Below are 23,765 nucleotides of genomic sequence, written 5' to 3' on the forward strand. Positions count from 1 at the left end.
TTAATTTTTCCACAAATTACACATTTTCAAGTTTACATTATGACTTTAATATCGTCCCCTATAGGCTTCCATAGGGTAGACAAAGCAGGGAACACCTTCTCACCGTCGAGATCTGCTGTAGGCCACGACAACGTTAAGGTCCATGAAGAAAGAGACAGAGAGCGTCCCATGTTAGAGATAATGGAACCTGCTGTGAGAGAGAGAGTATCATGCAGAGCTTGACGGAGAGAGAGAAAGAGAGAACACGTGTAATCGTAAGAAGCCACTGAGAAACATGTGCGGTGTAGAAAAGAGAATGAATAAAGAAGAATGCAATGCATGGAATAAAACACTGCCCGTATGAGGACACAGTAGGAGTGTGCTATGAAAAATAGAACAGGGGATGGAAATAATTTATGCAACAAATAAACAAGTTAGAGAGAGTGATGAAGATAAAAGGACATGAGAAAAGCCGGATGTAGGAACAGAACGGAGGAAAGAAAAAGAGGCAGCATGTTTCTTTTTTCTGTCTCACTGCAGAATCTTCACAGTTCGTTGGATAGTAGTGGTTACTTGCCCTCTGCAGGCAGGAACACATCACTGCAGCTCATTAACGGAAAGCAAAAAAGAAAACACTGCTGCCGTGTTTCTGCTTTGAATTTCACCTGTCAGTCCGACAGTTACGAGCCGTCCGTCCTCCTGGATTTAACAACTGATCTCCTGTTCATTTCCACTCCACAGCACAACACTCCCTCTGTGGATTACACCTGCAAAAATAAAGAAGCAAATGTAAAATCTTAGTGTAAATACTGGGAACAGAGGGAAACAGCTAGCCTGGATCTGTCTTAAGCTGAACAGAATCCGCCTACTTTCTTTGCTCTGAGCAGTAAGTTAATTCTCCAAAACTCCATGCAGCACATAACTTCTAGTAACAGTCCAATTTAGACTTTTTGTATTTGTACAATATTCAACAAATGAGATATAAAGTGTTTAGAGCTGCTGGTTTTCTTTCCCCTTCGTTCCTGCTTTATGCTAAACTAAGTCTGCTGCTGTTAGACGTGAGTCAGTTGTTAGTCTAACAGAGAGTCTGTTTGGACGCCGAAGGGAGCGACAATGGGCGGGTGATTAATGATTATTAAGACAAATTGCAGCATGCTCGTTTCCCGCTGCTCAGACTGACTGACTAGATGGAGAATTCAATTTTACACTTTGATGAACTGCGTGTGCAGGTAGCAGAGTTAAAATGGAGATAAATATTTATTTTTGTGACATTGTTTGGTGTGAATTCTCTATAAAAAAATAAAAAATAGCAGATTATTGCTGTAAATATGTGGTTGGACAAAAATAAAATCACCCAATTTGCTGCTGCTGTCTCGTGTGGCTTTGAAACTGGATTTCTATTAGAACATTGTTCGTCTATAGCCAGCTCAATCACTTCTGTGCCTTCAAATAACTTTATCCTGTGTGTGTGGATGAAGTGATGTGTGTGTGTGTTTGTTTGTGCTTTAGTTAGCCAGCTTGTCAGCCGGTCTTTGTTGGAGAGCTGATGCCATTAATGAAAAGGCCTGTCTTCACTCTCTTATCTGGGATTAGCTTGTCTCGGCTGACAGAGTGTGTGTGTGTGTGTGTGTGTGTGTGTGTGTGTGTGTGTGTGTGTGTGTGTGTGTGGGCTTGTGTTAAAGAAAGAAACAGCAGTGAGTGCAATTTCCACAAAAGAACAGGCACACATACCGCTTCATTAAATTGTATTCACACAGTGATTGAATATTCCGGGGTTTTCACCATGACTGAACATTTATATGGCCGCAAACTCTAACGGGTCAACCGTAGCACACGTACAGATCCACACAAACAGAGCTGACAAGCCGAAATCGGATGCAAAACCAGATCAAACCAGAGTTTGATTGGTTTTTCGGGGCCTTTAAACCTGAAGCTGATGAGATTTGTTCAAAGTTCAAAGTGTTTGAGAGCCGATTGGATGCTTACAGATCAAACTGGCAGCTGATTGGTTACGCAGACATCCAGCTGCAAACTAATTGATTAGGGTAGAAAGGCAATTGCACCAGGACTCATTCACACTCAGCGTGTTTATAAGTGTTTGTTTAATCTCTGATGTGTGAGAAATCTGATTTTCTTTATTCATTTAAAACACTTGAAACTACTAAATGTTTAATAGTGTGTGAAACATTTCAGATGGAGATGTTCCATCATGTCTTTTAACTGGTGTGCACACCAAAGAAGAAGATGGCAGTTCAATTATACATATCTCAAGTAGGGATTGTGAGCCTTATTATTATTATATACCATATACTTTACAATAACTTACCTCACCATGACTTATGTCATCTTATCATTGTTGATTAAATTCTAATCATCAAGATCAAGAAGCATTAGTGGGTTTATCCTTCACCATAGTCGACACTATCTCGTTCTTTTTCACCTCCGTTTCTCTGTCCTCTCTCTTTCCATACATCCTCTGCTCCCCCTCCATGTCTCTAGCACTTAATTGCCAAACACAGGAAGAAGGTCAGAGATTAATTGTTTCTCCTGTGGAATACAAATGTGTTGAGCCACTCATGGAGGCATGAGGAGGAAATGAGGGAGTCATGTGTGACATGAGGCAGAGCAATGGTCAACTCTTCCAGGCTTGAATGTTTCTCCCTCGTGGATGGATGGATGGATGGATGGATGGATGGATGGATGGATGGATGGATGGATGGATGGATGGATGGATTGATTGATTGGTGGGTGCTGGAGATAAAAGAGTGAAAGGTGAAGCTATGGTAGACCTTTAAAGGAGACCAGAGGAGGGATTTAATTTTCTGGTCTGATGACAACAAACTTCTCAAAAAGTAATTGAAGTTACTGAAAGGAAGGAAGCAAGGAAAAAGAGAAAAAAGAGAATGGACACCCATTAAAAAATACTTTTCTGATGGATAGCTCAAAACCTTGCCCCCATTGTATTGCCCCCATTACTCCCAGTACCGCCTGCAAGGTGGGGAAATAAAAGGTGATTGAGTCAACAAAAGACCACGGTGGAGGACAATTAGGACACTTTCACACCAGAGCTGTTTGGTCCGCTTTAAATGGACCAGAGTTCATTTCCCCGGATAGTGCGATTCGTTTGGGCGGGTGTGAAAGCTTGTTCGAACTCTGGTCTGCCTGAAAACGTGGATCTCTGTGAACCCCGGTGCAGTTCGCTTACAGTGGGAAATGCAATTAGACCATCCAGCGAATCATAGAGAGGAATATCTCTGTTCAAGGTGACCCTTGTTGTGAACGCACCATGTGGAACTTGGCACAAACTTTTCTCAACCTGAGCACACACATAGCCCACACACACCACTTATATAATAAGCCTAAATGGAGACGCTCTGTAACTTGGAGGCTGATCCCTTCAAACACACCCTGCTGGTTCGAGTGTTTGAACAAGTCCAGAGCTGCAGTCTCTGATACGGTGGTGGATTTAGCACACACCGATAAGCCATCTTTGTCTAATCTCATCTCTCTTTCTTTCTGGCTCTTCCTCCCTTCCTCTATCGTGCTCTCTTATCTCCTCTCAAACATATTAGATTAAAGTCAAGATTAAAATGAAAGGATCCTCGAATAAGATATAGATTCCTTCTCCTAGACCGAAGACATTTAGAGTTTCTCATTGTCTCAGTCAGCCTTACCCTCCGTCTGAAGTGTCAGATCTCGATGTTCAGAAGTCTTCCAGAAATGATTTCGGCCCTGTGTGTACCAAATAATCAGCCGTTGCTTATCGTTTTATCAGCTCAATTAGGAGAAGATTACAGATTTGGAGCAGCTTTTCTGCTAAGACGGCAGCCGTAAAACGACATTTAAAGTCTGCCAAGGCTTAACCTTCTGGTCAACACATCATAACACCAATTTGGCACATATGTACGCACACATGCACTCCGCAAACCGTGACATTCATCTCAACACAACAAACCTGCGTTTAGCCAGCCATTAAAGCCCTTCTGAAATGTCAGCGTGCTGGTGTTACGTGTGTGTGTGTGTGTGTGTGTGACCTGTTTTCCCTTGTGTGTCTTTGTGTGTTTGTCACATGTTTTATGGAGAATTTTCCCCCAGATAAGCTAACACAGACGGACAGTGAGAGATTATTCGTGTGTGTGTGTGTGTGCACATGCAGTATGTGACGGGCCTGCCAATGTGCCATTTGGTGAGCAGCTCGGGAGTTTTGAATCCTTAATGCATTCGTTATCAATTACACGTTATTCTTCAAGAGCACGGAGGTTCTGCTTTTATCGTATGCAGCGTTTCTTCTTACCTTCGTCAACAGAGCTACTGGTTGCTGTAATCCTTCTTCCTGCGGTCCCTTCCTGAAGCGAATACACTGCGAGACACAGAGAGAAAACAGTCTGTGTTATGCAAGAAATGCATCACAAAGATGGAAGTGGCATAACCTTGTTAAAGCACATCTTCGACTATAGTCTTTGTCCTCTGAGACTGTCACCGTGCCACATCAGACGATAATAATTGTTGGCTCGGAGACATGGCAGACAACTGTCTTGCTTGTCTTTTGTGATTTCACTAGGTGATCAGGAAGTAGGTGCCCCCGGGGCTCGACTTCCCTTGTACCACTTGACACCAGCAACGACAAATCTTTACAACCATGGCTTAATGAATGAAACGGAACCTGAAACCATTCATTGTCGCTCAGCCGTGAAGGCGTAAGGTGCATTTTTCCTCCCCGGTCGATAGAAAGAGGGTGAGTATGTGGGCGTACATGAAGTGTGCAGGTGCGATTCATTTGGTCTAATGCTCCTGGTCAGGGTTAATGGTCACATGTTGAGCGGGATCAAATAAAACATCATGAACATTATAAATGGTTGCCACGTTTGCAGTTATGCACGGAAGACTGATCCGCGCTCCCGTCGGCCTACGTCACGGAAGACGTCAAACGAGGCGAGGGAAGGCAAACGAAACGCGTCATGGGATGCCGTGTCAGTTGTCATCCACTGACATTTGCTCAACACCCCATTATGTTGAACTATTACCAGGCTGATTTTGTGTAGTCTGATCGTGGCATGAGGGAGGCTGACTGGGGAAGGATGGATGGGTGAACAAAGCGTGCAACTTCATCACGGAAGACTGATCTCCCCAAACCAGCCGTCAAATTTTGTTTCCTAACCAAACCAAACCCTGACCTGGTGCGTGTAATATCTTGGTAGTTTCAAATGCACAAAACACGGCCTTCTTTTAAAGGGCATGTTCTTGTTGGACGAGACTAGCTGAATGAGAGTACGGTCACAAACAAAGGGACAACAAGATGGAGGTGGGGGAAAAAAAATCGATGAAAAGGAAATCAGTGAATAGAGAGGGATTGTTAGGATGGAGAGGGAGGCCGAGAAAGAGAAAGAAAGAGTAAGAGATTGATGTGCAACCACTCCACACTCCACTGCCCTCTAATTACTAAGTCCACACCGCGCTCTTCATCACCTGATCCTTCTGTGTGTGTGTTATTTATGTTTGTTTGTGTCCACAGCTGAGGGAAGTCTACATACATCGTAGGTATTCAAGGAAAGAAGTACAATAGAGAGAAAGGACCTTGTATCGTGGATGTCATGCCTGTAAATATCACTTGGATATACAATAGAGACGAAGGACACTGTGTGTTCTGTCTGATTTCTTTAAAGGATGACGTTATTCTTCATTTTTTCTTATTGCTAAATGAACGTACCAAACTCGTTGAACTTTTGTGCCAGGCGCTGCTGCACGCCGTAGTTCACGTCACCACCTTTCTGTCCTCGCTGCGCACAAACTGTAATTTCCATCCTTTAGACAGTGAATGTCAACGAATGCTCGACTCCCATCGGTGATTGATTATTTAATTGATTTGTTGACTGACTGACTCATTGGCTTGTCAAAAGACAGGCTCACTGGCTCATTCACTGATGGACTGTGCATGACAGCTGCGAAAGCGTCGAGAGAAAAACAAATTCAGATTTTCTTTTTTTTTAATTTTATTTTATTTTATTTGCTTCGGGCTCACGCCTCATCAGGACTTCAAAGATTTTAATTGTGATTTTATTTTAGTTCTGTGGTTTATTTGTCTTCAGTGTGCGTCCGAGACAGACAGGATGACAAGAGTGGCAGTGGAACATGAATATAAATATGTCAGCATGACTTCTGTCAGCTATTCAGTCACGCAGCTGTCATGCTGCTGTTGAAGATCCATCTGTACGTTTGGTCAAGAAATGTTGAATACATTAGATTCACTGTCCACAAGGAGGGAATGTTTGTTTTTTCATATCAATAAGACCGAAGAGGCTTTGAATACCATGGACACGCCTTCATAAATGCATAAATGTTTGTTAAAAAACTTGTAACTAAACTAACTAAACTGTAACTTCTTTTTAATTTTGACTCTCTTGCATCGTGTTCATGTGACTCGAATGTAATCACCAGTGGCAAAAACTAAACGCTCTAATGAGAGGCACAAACTCTGACGACGTTTGAAGATGCATGGATAGATGACAGACTGTTTGTTCTACTGTGTGTGTGTGTGTGTGTGTGTGTGTGTGATATTTCCCACAGCGCACTTGGATCTGTGATGTTCTGGTTCTGAGTCTGTGTATCGCATTGTCTTTATGCCAGACCTCTGTGCTTTTATGGACACTGTCCTGTTCTCAAGAGTGTGTGTCCTTTTCTATTAATCTGCAGTGTGTGTGTGTGTGTGTGTGTGTGTGTGTGTGGCAATGCCTGACATGAGTTATCCACTCTCTCTCTCTCTCTTTGTCTTCTTTTGTAATTGAAAGTGATTGAAGGATCATTTTAGAGCAACTGTGAGGGTTTCTGTGCGGCCATTGATGTGTTTGGTCAGTTTCCAAACACATTGTGTGTGTGTGTGTGTGTGTGTGTGTGTGTGTGTATAAACAGACAGTATTGTGAATGATTGTTACAAGTCCTCATATCACCAAGAGCCAACAGCAGGTTGGCAGGAAGTGAGCTGCAGTCCACATCTGCTCTGGCCAATAGAGAGGACAGCATCTGGGCATGCTCAGTGAAGCAGCAGCAGTATTGATATATGTGTGTCAGATGAGGTATCCAATAGGATTTTCAATAATCAATAAAAAATATGTGTCTGATCTCACACACAAAATGGAGTGAGGAACGTGTCTATGGGATTTAGAGAGTGACAGAAGGTTGTAGATGGATGAAGGAGATTTCAAAGGTATGAAGCAGGAAATTGACGGAGAATATTCTATTACATAAAGGCTATATCAGCAAAATGTGACCAAGGATGAAAAGGGTGAGGAAGAGAGGAATAAAAAAAAAAACTACTTTATCAGTAAAACGCCTAACTGAGCATGGAAACAGAGAGGCGAGAAGAAGAGAGAGTCTGTCAGTGAGGCGTAGAAAGACAGATAGAGGAGGAGGGGTGAGGGAGAAATATATAAGACACACAGGAGAGACAGAGAGATGTTTAAGTTTCATGAATGTATGTCTATAAAGTCTACAAACTCTACACACTGTAAAATAATCATAGCAAAATGGTCAGATTACTGAAACAGAAACTGTAAAATCAAGTAAAATATCATAATTCAACTATAAATTAAGACATTTTCAGTCACGGGTTTTGTAAACCGCTCTCTGTTTTTCGTTTTTTCCTTTGGCCGTGCTCATTTTGTCCAATTTCTTCAAATTCTTTCTTCCGACTCATGTGCTCTTACTCACTGGGTGTGGCCAGAGGCGCAACATGCCAGAAAGTTTCAGCCTCAATAGAGCAGTGCAGCTATATGTATTCAGCATGTTTGATATGATGAAAAACGTTTGTATCCAGAATCAGACTTGGAATATAAACGTATACAGAAATATAAAATTAATTAAAGACTTAAAATGACAATATTAAATCTATTTCTACCTACTCCATGCTCAATTTTTGGTCTAAATATTTAATATTTAAGATTTCAACAGATAGACGTTGATCAGGTCACAAGGTGATGCATGAGTTCCACATCATCATAGTTCCTTCATTTTCTCCCCACATTGTGATTTCCCCATGGAGCGCTTAGCGGGGCACCCACACATATTTAACGGCCACACCTACAGGAGGAAGAAAAGAAATTAAAAGATAGAGACCAACAAGAGAGGCCGAGTGCGTGATAAACGAGCTCATACAAACATTAGCAGAGAGAGAAAAATGGCTCCATTCAGCCAGAACGGACTGTGAGACCTGCTGAAAGTAAAAAGTGACATAACTCAGGTAGAAAGTCTTGTTTTATAATTCATTACCAAGTGTGTGTGTGTGTGTGTGTGTGTGTGTGTGTGTGTGTGTGTTTTCCAAACCATAATAGTGGAGCAGTCTGTTTCTCTCCACACTGACCTTCTACTTTTCATTTATAGTTGATGATTTGATTTGTTCAAAGTGCTCAGCCTGAAAAGGAAGCATTTATTTTTTATTACATTAAATACGGTACGTGACCCCTGAAGGGCCTTACTATTGGCCCCATCAGAGTGTATTAATCTTTGTGTTAACTCATGCTAATGTACAGTAATTGCACCACACACGAGCCTGGAACATGACTTGTGTTTGATGACTTAAATATCAGGCTGTGTTACAACATTATATACTTACAACAGAAGGTTGAAGACTCCACGTGTCGACAGCCGCTGCTAAATTTGTGGAAATGTTTCGAGATCGTCGTGGTTAGAAGTCAAGCTGTCGTTGAATCCGCTGAATTGTTGAGCTGGATTTTTCCTGGGCTGTTGCATTCGATCCCAAAAGACATATTTCAAAAAGAAGGGGTAATTTATCCATCACAGAAATAAATCGATGCACTTCGAGTTTTCACATTTGCCTTTCCAAAATAAAAATTCACAATGTCAACAAATTATCTTTCAGACTTACATACAAACAGCTAAAATTGCTGTCTGCGCGTTTACTGTCAGTCATATTTGGATTTTTATTTTTCATGCAAGGAAGCCCTCAAAATACTTACTTATAATAAACAAGCACAAACTCTTTGACTGGACTCTGGTATAGGGTTATGTCAGTAATAATAATAAATAAAGTTAGTCCACACCTTAGCAACAGCAATGTGGACATGAAGGATGTGAAGCATATTCTCCAAACTCAGTTTAGGGTGCAGAGTGTTTTTTTGTTTGGTTGTTTCAGGCATTTGAATGCATCACCAGCTCTCAGAAAGGTTAATAGTATCCAGTGAGTGAATAATGTGTGTGGAATCAATAAGAGATTATGGCTTCAGCAGGTAGTCTCATTTATTCATTCATTTGGATAATTTATAAATGGAGCAGGGCAACAATAATACAACAGAGGAGTGTGTAGACTGATAATGGTTTGTGACTTTTTCCAATCGAGAAGAGTCATTTAAACTTCATGTTTTTATGATTAAGCAGACAAAGGAGTATAAACAGATACACATGCACAACAAAGCCTGGCAGCATGTGGCTGTAATCCATGGCCTGAGGCACGATAATTAGACTATGATACCGACATCACGCATGTACACACCTACAAGTCAGTGGATTATTATTGATCCGCTCCGTCAAATTAAGTCTGTTTATGTTTGTTGTTTTTTTCTATCTCTGTTGTGATGCTGGAGTGTCACTAGAGACATAAGCTCATAATCTTTCTATCTGCTGCAGTCAAAGTGAGAAACACAAACAACACAGAGTCCTTTAATCCTCTACACACATAGTATAAGCCCAACAAAGCTGAAGTTGAGTTTGTCACACACAAAGTTTGATTTTGTTATCGGCTAACTTATGTCGTACAATATTCACATTGTCCTCTCGGGATTCTGAGGAGAAGTCTGCAGAGTTTAGTTTAGTTTAGCTTTATTGTCTTGTGATTTTTCATGATTACAAAAGAAGAACTACGACTACAATCTGGACACTTAACCGATTACTTCCCACTGGAATTGATATTTCTTTTTAAAGATGATTTTTTGGCCTTTATTGATAGCACAGCTGAAGATAGACAGGAAGCAGAGAGAGGGGATGAATGAGCGTCCGATGTGGGATTCGAACCGGGGCCAGCTGCAGCGAAGACTATAGCCTCCACACACGGGGCGGCCGCTTAACCCACTATGCTACCGACCGCCCCTGGAATTGATATTTCTTGATAAACAGCAGCACTGTTGCTCAAAAAGTTTTTCCACTTTTTTTCTCCACTGCAGACATAAATATTCTGTAAACTGGATTATTAATGGGAAGCTTGAGAGAGAGAAGCATACAGCTTAACCTAAATAATAACTTAACGAGCGAGTTTTGTACCTCTTTGCTTAAAGAACTCCTTTTGCAGGTGAGAACTTCGAGGGTTCCTCTTCTCTAACCTCTCTTCCTCTCCCCAGGCGAGGACGACGACGATGAGGAGTGTGGAGAGGAGAAGCTGCCGTCATGTTTCGACTACGTCATGCACTTCCTCACCGTCTTCTGGAAGGTTCTGTTCGCCTTCGTCCCGCCAACAGACTACTGGAACGGCTGGGCCTGCTTCGTCGTCTCCATCTGTATGATCGGACTGCTCACCGCCGTCATTGGTACGATGACAAATTTGAATTCAAACATTGATTTATTGAAGCTAATTAAACCAAATCACAACAGTTTAAAAATGATATTTAGTCCATTAAAAGTCCACAACAGGAAAATTATGATATGATATATTATGATATCTTTAGACTTTGTCATTCATAGTATAGTGTTAGAGTGACAGGAAGGATGTTCAGATCTTTATTTTTATCTTCATCAGGTAAGATTCGAATTGTAATTAACATTTTAGGAAGGGTGTTATTAATGTGTAGCAGTAGTATTAAGTATAGTGGGGATGATGATGTTCTTTTCATATTGTTACAGGGGACCTGGCCTCTCATTTTGGCTGCACAGTGGGCCTGAAAGACTCGGTCACAGCAGTAGTATTTGTTGCGTTGGGAACCTCTGTGCCAGGTGAGTTTGTGAACACACGCACATGTATGTTTGAACACTACCGCTGCTTTTATTATCTTAAATATCCTGCTACCTGGACTTTCCACGAGCTTTATTCAAAGACTTTTCTCTCTCCGCATTTGAGCTTCATAAGACCTTTATGAGCATAAAATACCTCAGGGTCTTCAATTTATTAACGTATTTGTGTTCATCAGTCATTCCCGTCAGGGAGTGTACCTTGACATTTTCAATTCCTTGCTTTTATTACTAGGAGCTTTATTCCTCCCATGTCTGTTCTTTAGTGTGTATACTGCAGGATAAAAGAGACACCTTCCCTCCACTGGCTTCCAGTATGAAAGCCTCATTAAACATAGCTCTCCTTTAAACAACAATCAAGTGAAACAAAACGACACTAGCTCTACCGGAATAGGCAACGCAGATAAAGTTGTTGCACAGAATTGCTCTGAAGGTGTGGAAATATCTGTGTGGGAAGATAATTGAGCACAACTTTACAAAGTTGGGAAATGAAAATGCTTGTCTCACGTCGCAGGCGGGAAAATAAAGTTGTTGTTTTTTGTACTGCCTTCGCTTTGCTGATCTAATCCAGGCAACAGGGCTTTGGTCGATACAGTATTATTATTATTTTATGATTATTTACCAGGGAATTCATCATGCGTCATTAGTTATTACTGGAAAATGATAGTTTGGCAGTATGATATTTACATACTTGCTTTGGTCTTTAATAATAATTTAAAGTCTGTGTAAAGGCAATTATGAGATTTCTTTCAAAATACATTAAATATGTTGGAAAATAGTTGAGTCGAGTTAGAGGTTGAAACAGTTTTTCACCAGATTTCAGTCCAGGATTTTGTGGGCGGTCCTTAAAGAGTGGCTCGATGACACGCTGAGGCCACCCTGAGCAGAGAGACAGCGATGAATTCATCTCGCTCAGAGTGTTTCAAAGATAGTCATGTCATTTCAGTCGCTTCGCAATGGCTGCGTGACCGCTCCCGCGCGCGGGCGTGGCTTCAGCACATTCAGCAGAGACACTGCTCATTTTCATTCATTCTTACTTGACACGGAATTTAATGATTCTCTGCATGAGAGCAATCATTCGCAAAGAAAACCTACCAATTTGTTTCATTTCAGTGAGATCATAAAACATGTGAAAAAGATGCATGGCAGATGTTTTCCCCTGTCACGCTGAGGGAGTGTCTTTACCATGACTGACCCAGTAGTTCCCAGTCTCTCCAGTGTATCTTTATATGTGGGAGTCTGTTAGAGGAGACCGTGCAGTCTGCAGACAGCAGCATAGATCATCCGCTAAATGTGAAGAATGACCGACGACTGCACTGGCTGGCTAAATATGTTTTAACCTTGACCTCAGTCTCCTCTCTCTCTCTCTCACACACACACACACACACACACACACACACACACACTGACATGCAGTTCATGCTTGGATGCTGGATGTATAACATGCAGACACATAAACAACTGTGCAACTTTAATTGCTTTGATGAACAGACTCACACTCTCATATATTATACTAACATATTAAAACTTGAAATAGGTTTTGCACACACACACACTTGCGCACACACACACACACACACACACACCTGTACTGTGACCATGTGTTATTAGCATAGGGCCATTCATCACGTCAGGCTCAGGTGGTCTCTGTCCTCCATTTAGGGAGCTCAGGGAAAAAGGTGATATATGACATACAATTTCACACACACACACACACCTACACCTACACATACACATACAAACATATACTGTAAATATAAACTATATGTATACGTAGATAGAAAAATGTAGTGTTTGAACACACAAATGCACACTCACTACCAGTTCAATTCACGCGCACACACACACACACACACACACACAATCTGGGGAGCTGCAGAATGGAAACAAAGTGATTCGGCTTTTCTGAGTCTCTCAGCCTTATTACTAGAATCTCCCGTCACACACACACACACAAAGAAACAGACCTCAAGTTCTGTGGCCATTACAGTTAATAAAACCTAATAAAAGCTATCCTGTGCTGTGGTTCCATGATGATTAACCTCGTTTATCACAGTTAGCCAGGCTAACAACACACACACACACACACACAGGAGGAGACGGGAAGAAAACAAGAGAAGTGAAGCTTTTAAAAGAGAAACTCCAGAAAGTAAAAAGTGTTGTCGGTTTGGGATTACACCCTGATCATCAGTTTATGACTCCAAAGTATCATTTCATGTTGGCCTCAGAATAAATAAATGTGAGACAATAAAGCATCTTTATTATTATGATTTATCAATATAGAACTTGAGGTTAAATATGAAATATCGTATTTGTTTGTCTCGTGTTCCAGTAAGGCAGAAACTGCAGCAGTACAATCACATTAGATGAAAGCTTTTTTTTTTTTTGACCTTTTCAAAATTTGTTTGTGGCAAAATTGCCCCTGAACCTCGGGGGCATTAGGATCATTACAAGACATTTCAGTCTTAAGACAAAAATGGAACTTGCTTGAGGTTACAGACGTCCTGGCCTGATTCTTTCAGCTGATCCACAGAGAATTGGAAAAGATGACCAAGAGGATGGTCAGTCGAAATCATGATTCGAGGACAAAAACGCTGCTGTCAGAATTGTCAGAATCTTGGTTCTCAGAAGGCTGAGACATAAGGAGCCCTCAAACGGCCTCATACTAAATTAGTCAGTGATCATTCAAACTAAAACTTGTCTTACTTAGTCTTGTATCTACAAAGGAAGGACTCCAGCTGACTCACTTAGTCAATTCACAGAAAATTAATTGAGAGAAACCTTTAATGGTTTAAAGGCATTCATCAAAAACAAACAAAAAGCAAACTGCTTGTGATTGGGCTTTTCATTTTATCAACTAATTAACCAGCAATCAAAATAATAATTAGTTACAGCCTCAAATAGATTTATTATTAAAATGTTGGCGTTCTTTTGAAAGTCCACGTTCGCAGATTTTAATCAAACTCTCCTCAGTCAAAATAACTTTTTCTCCAACATGAATTGGAACATGATTTGTCACTAATGTTGTAACACCCAAACTGCTCAAATTTAATCTGTGACAATGTCAAAGAACTACGATCCAGATGTTCCTGTGGATTTGGTATCCTAATGTTTCTGACCTCTGATTGCTCCTCTATTGCCACCATCAGGCAAACGTTTCCACATGTGGGAAGATTTCCTTCGGTGCATCAGTGCTCCCCGATGAGCCCTTTCATTTTAAGAGGAAAGAAAAAAAGGGGAGCAAGATAGAGGAGGCAGATGGAGAGAATGTAGAGAGGACTGGTGGAATAGAAAGAGAAGAGAGCGAGGCACTGGTTGATTGACAGACGTAGAAGAAAAGGGCAGAAAACTCTCCAGGGAGGCATTTTCACATACAAGAGGCTGCAGAGTGGAACCTGTTTCACACACACACACACACTGCTACCAAAGCACCCATGCACTCACCCACTCAATCAGGCAAACAAGCACTCAAAGACCAATTGATGCACACTCACATACACGGGCCTTTCCCAGCGGATGAAAGCATGGCATCAGATTGGACCCAGGTGGTCTGATTCACCAGCACAAGCCGACAGCATACATGCATGTACTATGCACAGAAACACACACACACACTTAAACACAGCAGGCCTGTCCTTGAAGCTTTAAGGTGTATGGGGAGATTTATCTTTGCTGGACTCTTTCTCTGGCCCATTGCCTCCCCCCCTCCTAGATCCTTTTTCCGGTCCTCCCATCATCCTCTTTTCCTCTGCCAGTTTGGCTGTCACTTCAAGAAAGCCTCCTATTTATCCTACGTCTTTTTTTTTCACTCTCTTTGTGCTGTATCCCTCGGATAAAAGCAAGAGCGCATGAATCATTATCGAAGAGAAGATGGACAGAAAATTAGCGAAGGGAAAAAAGAGTGCTAACTAACCGTTTGGCAAGTCTTTGTGTTGTTGAGATATGGCAAGGTCTCTGCTGCTGCTTTCAGTGCAAAGACGAAGACTGTACCTTTTTGGGGAAGCTGCTGTACTTTGGCATGAAACCAGGGGGAAGTTTTGGGACTAAGGAGCGCAACGCTGATTAGTTGTCAGGCCAAGATTTGTTTGCCCCTTCAAACTGAGATTCAGCCTTGTAAATTATTGATCTTGGACCAAATCCGGCTTGTGCTGGCTGCCAGCGACAGAACACTGTAACAGGATTAAAGATTTGGTTTCTAATTTAAGATCCCCTGTCTAAATGAGAGGGGAAAAGGGATTTGCACAGTGTTCCATATTAATAATTGTAAGTGTTCTGCGTTCATCAAGAGCGTCCTTCTCTGTTACTGTGCTCTTGTGTAACTCACGAATGACTGCACGTCGAACTTTGAGCCAAGTGTAAATCTGTAATGTAAGTGTAAAAATTCAGTGTTACTTACTATTAATAAGGACAATGCACTGTGATTCTTCCAAGGCTTTGCATCTCTTAATCAACACATTTAATTAAATGACACAGCACAGCGTAGTAACAGAACAATAACTGTTATGAGTAAAGTTTGGTCTGACTGTGGCAGAAGTCCAAAAGTTTGCTTCCTTTTGTTCACAACTAATGTCGGCACTAGAGAAAGGCTCATAGTATCATTGTCTGAATCCAATTGTGTGCTAACCCAGAACTGAAGAACCTCTTCATGAATCTACAACCCAGTCCTAGTCCAGTTGCCCCAGATTTAACCATCACAAAGAACCTGTATGACTGAGAACCTTCACAGAACTCAGACATTAGCCCTTATTTGATACGTAATGCTCCAATCAAAGAGGTTTCTGACTTACCTCAACACTGCTCGGGTTAGAGTATTTGGTTCCCACCGTACTTGCAGTAGCAAGGCATTTTTGATAAGCATCCATAAAATGCAAAAACCATGCCCAACTTTTGATCTGTCTCCCTTTTTCTTTCTCCGCCCAGATACCTTTGCCAGTAAGGTAGCTGCGATCCAGGATCAGTATGCTGACGCATCCATCGGCAATGTGACAGGCTCCAACGCTGTCAATGTTTTCCTGGGCATCGGGGTGAGTCCAGTTCATTTAAAGATTAAATCATCGATTTACAGCTGATGTAAATGCAAGTGGTGCTTGAAAATACTGCTGCAGTGGCAACTGCTATCATGCATTTGTGATAACTGATATTTTATGAGTGCTCTCAAAAGTCCTGTTATTCATTTTTGATTCTGCTGACAGGTGGCGTGGTCCATTGCTGCCATCTACCACAATAGCAATGGGAGAGAGTTCAAGGTAGATCCAGGCACACTGGCCTTCTCCGTCACACTCTTCACCATCTTTGCCTTCATCTCCGTCGCTACACTGATGTACCGGCGGCGACCAGAGATCGGTGGAGAGCTGGGCGGGCCCCGGACTTCGAAGGTCCTGACCACCATGCTGTTCTTCAGCCTGTGGCTCCTCTACATCCTCTTCTCCTCGCTGGAGGCCTACTGCCACATCCAGGGCTTCTAAGATAACGGGAGATGATGAAGGGAAGGGTGAAGAAGAACACAGAGGAAGGAAACCAAGGGGAGGTGGATGAATGGATGGATTTGAAAATTAAGGCTGTCTCATTGATCTATCACTCCCTCCCTTTACGCAATAGATTGAATGACAAATGACTGGATGGATGTACAGATGAAGGAATGAAGGATGCATTAAAGCATCTTAAAACAGAAATGGAAGGAAGAACGGATGCATGGAAGGACAACGACAAACAGGAAAATCATAGGAGCTAGAGAAAAGGCTCAGAAGATGGAAAAAGGAATAAACTACAAGGAATACATTTTTGTCTCGATCTATAAATCCGAACCAATCAAGTTGTCTTAAACCCATCCCCATTTTAAAATCATAAAACAAAATCCCCAAATGTGTCCCAGCCAGTTCAATCATACAAATTTCAAAATGAGTTTCAACAAGACCCGGAGCGAAAAGGTTAAACAGACCATCGCACCATCACTGCTCCTAGAATATGTGGCTTCAACAACAGCAATTCCCATTAATCCCACCTCCAGTCGGAGCAGTGCTACCCCAGCGTCCAACTACAGTAACAGGCATGAGTGAGACAGAAAAAGACTAGAATAACTGTATCAGTATGTAGATGCATGACCAGACGATAACTGAAAACACAATCAAGAAGAAACGGGATATATTGCCACAACTGTTTAATGACAACAAACTGTGTGTGTGCCGGTGTGTGATTGTGTGTTTCTGTGCTTGTGTGTGTCGTGGGAAGATGGTCAAGTACTGTGAACAACAACAAAAACAAAACAACAACAACAAAAAAAGAAAAAAAAAAAGAAAACGCCTCTCGTTTTTGCCGCCGCTGCGTGAGACGGAACATGCTTTTCGTATATTCGAGGTCTTTTTGACTGTCTGTAGGAAAGCTGAGGAAGCCTCTTTTGTGGGAGGGCACATTCAATGAAGCAAAATGTTGAGGTTAGAAATGTAAATACATAGAGCTGAACGTACATTACGGCTCCACTATTTTCCTTCTGAATGTCTCGGTTACGCCATGCGCTCCTGATCGGGCCCTCTTTCTTTCTTTCTCTCTCTCTCTCTCTCTCTCTCTCTGTTGCTTTATACTGTAGATGTAAATGATTTAAGGTCTAATTTGAAATCAAGAAGGGGTTAGTGTGCTTTTACCTTTAATAAGGCCGTGTCAGAGAAGACAAAGTGGCCACTCTACCGTTTAAAACTGTTAGAGAAACTATTATCATTGCATAGATATTTAGATTAATCTTACGTGTTTGTTTGGGTTTTTTTTTTTTTTTTATAAAATTGTGGAATTCTGCTACCTGGTTTTCCACCAATGAGATTGCCAAGATCACGTGTCGGCTGTAACATTGCAATAGACTTAGGTACCGCCCTCTGTGAAACCTCCATAGGCTTGTTTGTTTCTGTCATCGTTTATCTCACTTTGATGCCCGCTTTCCCATTGGTTCACTCAACAGCTTTGGTCAGTATCTCCGTGTGTCTTAAGCACCTCCCCTTGGCTGGTCAGTGGACCAATCAAAATCCTCAAGGGCTTTGTAAGAAACAACCACTAATCCCCCAACCCTGACCCTTGATTTATAACTCTTCACATAGATCGGTTTTTAGGGGGCTATTTAACAGCGTATTTGTATTCCTTAGACTTGTACACCAACTGCGAAGTGGTTAGGACGTTGCTTCAGTGTGGCTTTAGGAGAAAAATAAAAAAAGATGACAACTTCATTGAGTGCATACATTGCCAGGCAGATGATCCATAGTTACCTAAATATTGATATTGGACAAAGCATCCCTATGATCCAAAGTGCTTGGTCAGATGAGTCTTCAACCTTCGTTGGAGTCTTCCCCAGTTGATCATAAAGACTGCCTCTAAAACTGCAGTCAGCCTTATTCCAAATTAAAACATCCATGCAATGTTCTGTCGTAGGCCGCCTCCACTCATTATGCTTATCATTATGCTTCTTAAACATACTACCCTTCAGGCATGTGGATCTTAACCCAAAAGAAGCAGTGAACATCTGTCATTATATTGTTTTGTTTAGCTGCCAAGTTTCTGAACATAGGAGCCATCAGATGCAGGATTAGTTGAAAAGTTTCATTTGCTGTTGGAGTTGAAGTAGGCTTACTAACAGATACGGGTAAATACTGTTGTACTACAGTAGCCCTGTAGGGACATCATGCAGAGGATATATATAATCTCACACAGCCAGACTCGAGATCAGCAAGCTCGTAGAGACTGGAGACAGTTGTTTTACACTTAGAAAATGACCCTGTAGGTCCTGTATCACAAAATGAGTTAAACGTAGTCAGGCTCCCTTACAAAGTAGGACAAAAGGAGCATGTTTAATATGAGATGATATACTTTAGGATCATTATCTGACTTGGGTATGTTAAAATATCTTCTCTTTACTATACAAGTTACCTTATGCTTCTACCTAGTGGCAGAAATTGCGTAGTGCAAAGAAGAGCTACATTGGTCCAGTCGCCGTTGTGTATCAGAACAAGACAGGAATTAAAGACGGTACAATTATCCAACAGTAAATGTTATTTATTGCTGAAAGCTATATGCCCATTAAGCTTCCGGTAATGCCAAAGGTCCTTCTATGAAGCCAGAAGTAGATGTTTTCATTTTGTCTGATGTAATAATCACAGAAAGCAAAGTGATTTCTCCTGGTGCACATCGTTCTGTCTCACTGATCTCACTTTATGATACAGGCAAAGATTTATCCGTAGTGTAACTGTGTTGGTTTTGAAGTAGATTAACACACATTGTCTCAGCCCTAACTGAATTTTTTGGCTTGAATTTGACCAAACGTCTGTGTGCGTGACGGATCAGTTTCTGTCTTGAAAATTGTGTTTTTTCGAAAACACTAGCTGTGCCGTTTCAGGCTACCAGACATGATCTCATGCAACAGCTAAGCTTCTTTGACAACCCTTAGTCATGGACAAACAACTCTCGAATACTAACCTTTCAGTGAGCCACAGATGCAAACAGACTGGCTGGGAATCTTCTTTCATGATTCAGTCATAAACAGAATTAAATCCTGATAATATTTCTATTTGTATTTCTGTCCAAACAAAATATGTGAAAGTGGCCCTGACCTGAAATCTGTTTAGAATATGAAACTTGACTGAGAGGTTTACACTTCAGACTGTTAACTTTGCTCGTTCAGCCAAAACTACAGAGATCAGAAAACTTACTGTTTATGTAGGCATTCAAGTCCATAGTTTGTTGAATGGCACTATACTATATGCATCTAAATTGGCCAGAATTTTCCTGCTGATGTTGTGTTTTTTTTACTTGATGTATAATATAATAAGTAGTATTTTAAATGTCATCTGTAAAGTAAGTAGTCTGGGCTAGATGTGATCCATTTAAAACTTGGCAAAAGTCTTTTTACAGACAGCTTTCAACCCCCTGTGAGAGAGTAGAGGTGAGCAGAGCCCTGGATTGGACGAGTTTGGCAAATCCACAGTATCTTGAGGATGACCTATATCAAAGTTCTAGGTTGTTGTAATCTGGGATGTATTACTGATTCACCACCTGGAACAGAGAGCCACTCCGGACTGACTGAAAAGTTCAGGAGGTGATGCTGCGTAGAGGTCGAACAACAAGGCCTGCATACTGAACTGTGTCCCAACTCACAAATCTAATAAATGCTCTGTACCATGCGGAGCTTCTTCTTCATGTTCAGCACCAAATGTTGCACAATTTGGGAACAGATTAAACAATAAAACATTCCAAAATTGAATTAGACAACAGTATAAATGAGATTTTACTTGTATTTGCCAAACTCTGTGCCATGCCAGGCTCTCCGTTAGAGTAGTAGTTGTCTCGTGAAGGCCTTGGAGTGGCAGTTTACCCCTGTTTTGCCAAAGGGAAATCTTTCTATCAGATATTTACAGTCCAACCTGTAAAGGATTTTCTAACCAGTGGATCTTTCTTAAAACACCAAATATTATTCATATTTCATTCAACACTCTGAAAAGAGACAAAAAAAAAATGCCTTGATGTTGTTTTAACCTAACCAGAAATCTTTCTATTTAAATTTGTATGCATTTGTCTCTTCACTGGCATGGAGCTAAAGGTTTATACACTGTAAAAAGTTATGCTAGCTTGCGCAAAACAAAAAAGAAAAAACAAAAAAGAAATAACATTGTGGGAGCTGTTTGCATCGTTTTTGAGTAACTTCAACAGGGTATGAATTATCTTTGAGATTGCTAAATCATGTTGGACTTACTTAAAATGTGCCTGCTGCCTATTTTGTCAGAGTGAACTTGTGCAGGAATGAAAAGCTTGCAGTAAGTAGTGTAGTTGTTTGCATCAAATTAGTTTGCTGCACAATTTTTTTTTTCCAGAAGCTGACATATTTCATTGATGGGAAGTGAGTTCTTTTGCTACACCGGCTTTGTTGCGACGCCTCTTAGTGTATCTGCCTTGACTTGAAAGGTAGTCTGACGTGAAGATAATGGCCAATGACCAAGGTGGAAAGCTAAACACAGCACACAAAATGTTAAACTGTGGCTCGATCGTAAGTACCCAACCAAGTTCTTTCTCTTCTAAAGCGACTTCTTCTCACACTAGGACTTGAATTTAGCTTCCTGCCTTGGTTTCGACTTTTCAGGTTTGAAGGGTCAAAGGTTAGCCGAGCCACCGCTGTAAATATAACACTAAGAGCAAGCGAGGAAAAGAAAAATGAGCTGTAGACGACAGTCATTTTTTTAAAAAACATTCTTCTGTGGTGGGTTTAAAGAAGTGGGTTTTAAATGAAGGATATATTGCACTGGTTCTTGTCGCTTATGTGAAACGGCTACTATGTTGATTCATTGAGAGCATTAACAGAGTTGCTTCTGATGTCAACAACAACAGATTTCGTTGTGTTGTTTGTTTGTTTTTGTTTTTTTTGGCGCTGATGTACACAATAATAATGTTGTACCTGATGTTGAAAAAAAAAAAAAGAAAATCCAACGGTGTTGAATCAGTTGTGAACCATTAACGACGTTGCTTCAAATGTAAAGATTGACGACGCGTTTTTTTTTTTTCCGTTGCCTCGTTCACTTTTTAACTGACTGACTGTCTGTCCGACAGACTGAGGAATAAATTAATGCAACAACCGAGCGAGACAGACAGACAAAGCAACAAACGAAGAAAAGTGAAGGACAAACACCCCTGCTGGTACGAGCTGTGCTGACGCCACGCTGAGACGTCGCCACAGCGTTTTAATGTACTGTTGGAAGGAAGAAAAACAAACAATTACCAGAGCTATTCTCTACCCTTAAAGTAACATTTAACAAGTGCGATGTAAGAGGATGATAATAAGGAGAGGAAGGAGGAGGAGGAGGACGAGGAGGAGGAAGAAGATGAACATTAAAGAATAAAAAAAACATGAAGTTACAGCCATACCTTGATTTCTGGGTCAGTGAGATTGAAATGGACTTCTCCTGCCCAGCATGTGTATTGTTATAGTGTCTATCCGTCCCTCTGTGTCTTTCCTCCCTCTTTCTGTCTTTCTTTCTTGGTCTATCTGCTGCCAAAGCAACCAAAACAGGCAGCAATCCTTTTGTTCCGTCTTTTCTCTCCCCTCCCTGATTCCCCCCTCCGTCTCTCTATGCCATGTTTTCCATATTTTGGAATGTCAATGTGCTACTTGTTGACACTGTGCATGAATGATAACATGTCTGTATATAGTTATAGAGAATCGTATCCCATTCCCCTGGTGTTGACAAAAAATGGTTTGAATGTTGTACAGATTCAGGTTTTCTGTTCATCTTTTATTCTGTTCAGTTACATTATTATTATTATTTTTTTTTTAATGTATGTAGAGCTTAAAAACAGTATGTTTTTTTTTTTTATTTAAACAAAGACGACAACGTCTTAACGTTTTGGAGTAACTTGCACATTACTGATTAATGAATTAAGGTTTTTATGTTAAAAAGGCAATATCTGCTGTTATTGAATGAGAGATGAGATCTTAAAGGAGTTATGTATCTTTAAAATAAATAATCTATATGGGAGTTGCATGGGTTATTTGTACAAAAAAAAAAAAAAAAAAATGACACTGCTTGCTACTTCTAAATACCATGGCTGTATTCTCTGATAGAGGGTGAGGAATACTGTATGTACATCTAAAGGTTATTTTGTCATTAAAGAAATAATAATAATAATAATATTGTGTATATACTGTACAGTGTTATAAGTGAGGTGGACTATATGGCCATCACGCTAACCGTAGAGAATTAATTCTACATATTTATTTAAAGGAAACAAAAACACTCACTACACTCAAGAATGACATATATTGCCTTTTTGGGAGAAGTTGTAGTTTGCTTAAAGCTTGTTTCTCTATCTCTGCCTCGCTCTTTCTACTCACTCATCCTCTCTCTTCTCTCTTCTCTCCCCCTCCTCTATCTCTCTCCCTGTCTTCTGTTACTTTCCTATTGAAGTGGCGTTTCAGATGGGCTTTTGTCAATCTTTTCACTGACTCAGACAGTGTCACTTCTATCTGACTGGCGTACGTCTGGCTGCTTATCCCACTTGGTATCTCCACATCTGCTTGTGTTCGCCCGTTCTCCGTCAGGGTCTTCTTACATGTATATCCATCTATAGTTAAGTACAATATATCTGCCCGTATCCCCATCTGTCATCGTCTGTCTGGTAAATCTCTCTCTTTGTTCATCTTTCTTTCCCTACTCCTTCTTTTTATTGCTCCACACAACATCTCTTTTTTTCATCTCCACTCTTTTCCCCTCCGTCCATCTCTCCGCTCTCACAGGGTGTAGTCGGAAAAATTCATGTTTGTCAATGTTGATTTGGTGTGTTTTTTTTTAAAAATGGAATAATAACCGCAACAGTTATAATGTTGGTAATAATGATTTTTTTTTTCTTTTAATGCTTCGAATTTTCTTTTGTTTTTGTTTTTTGTTTCTCTTTTTTGCCGCTGTCTTTTGTGTGTGTGTGAGTGTGTGTTAATCTTCTTTTGTTTTGTTTTTTTTTATTATTAATTTTTTGTTGAACACCAACTGATAGGAGGAAAGTTGTTGTATGTGTGTTGCCACTAACTGTGACTGCTCTCCATGGTACTTCTGATAAAACCAATAAAATAAAGTTTGGGATACCCTGTTTCAGAGACCCTGCAAGTCCACTGCCTTTTTGTGTGTAAGTGTGTGTGTGTGTGTGTGTGTGTGTTACATTCAATCTGTAATGAAAAAACCTAGATATGAAAGCTTAATCATTATGCAAATTTCCATTAGAGTTTATATCTCGTGGAAGTTAATGGGAATTACAACTAGCTTGTGTGTGTGTGTGTAACCTACATTTTCTTTTACATGTTCAGACTGTCGATGATGAAAATGACA

General features: G+C 40.7%; 1 protein-coding gene across 2 annotated transcripts in view; it reads left to right on the top strand.

Annotated features, from left to right (window-relative positions):
• Positions 1–23,538, top strand: part of slc8a1b (solute carrier family 8 member 1b) — a 133,303-nt gene extending 109,765 nt beyond the window's left edge. For both annotated transcript variants that reach the window (XM_010743188.3, XM_019260587.2), the window contains exons 8-11: positions 10,323–10,508; positions 10,822–10,911; positions 15,847–15,950; positions 16,119–23,538. In XM_010743188.3, the coding sequence (XP_010741490.2) occupies positions 10,323–10,508; positions 10,822–10,911; positions 15,847–15,950; positions 16,119–16,391 (653 nt within the window). In that variant the 3' untranslated portion in view covers positions 16,392–23,538. The remainder of the gene's footprint in view (positions 1–10,322; positions 10,509–10,821; positions 10,912–15,846; positions 15,951–16,118) is intronic.
• The last annotated feature ends 227 nt before the right edge of the window (positions 23,539–23,765 follow it).

Source organism: Larimichthys crocea, chromosome III, assembly GCF_000972845.2.
Source record: "Larimichthys crocea isolate SSNF chromosome III, L_crocea_2.0, whole genome shotgun sequence".
Classification (NCBI taxonomy): Eukaryota; Metazoa; Chordata; class Actinopteri; family Sciaenidae; genus Larimichthys; species Larimichthys crocea.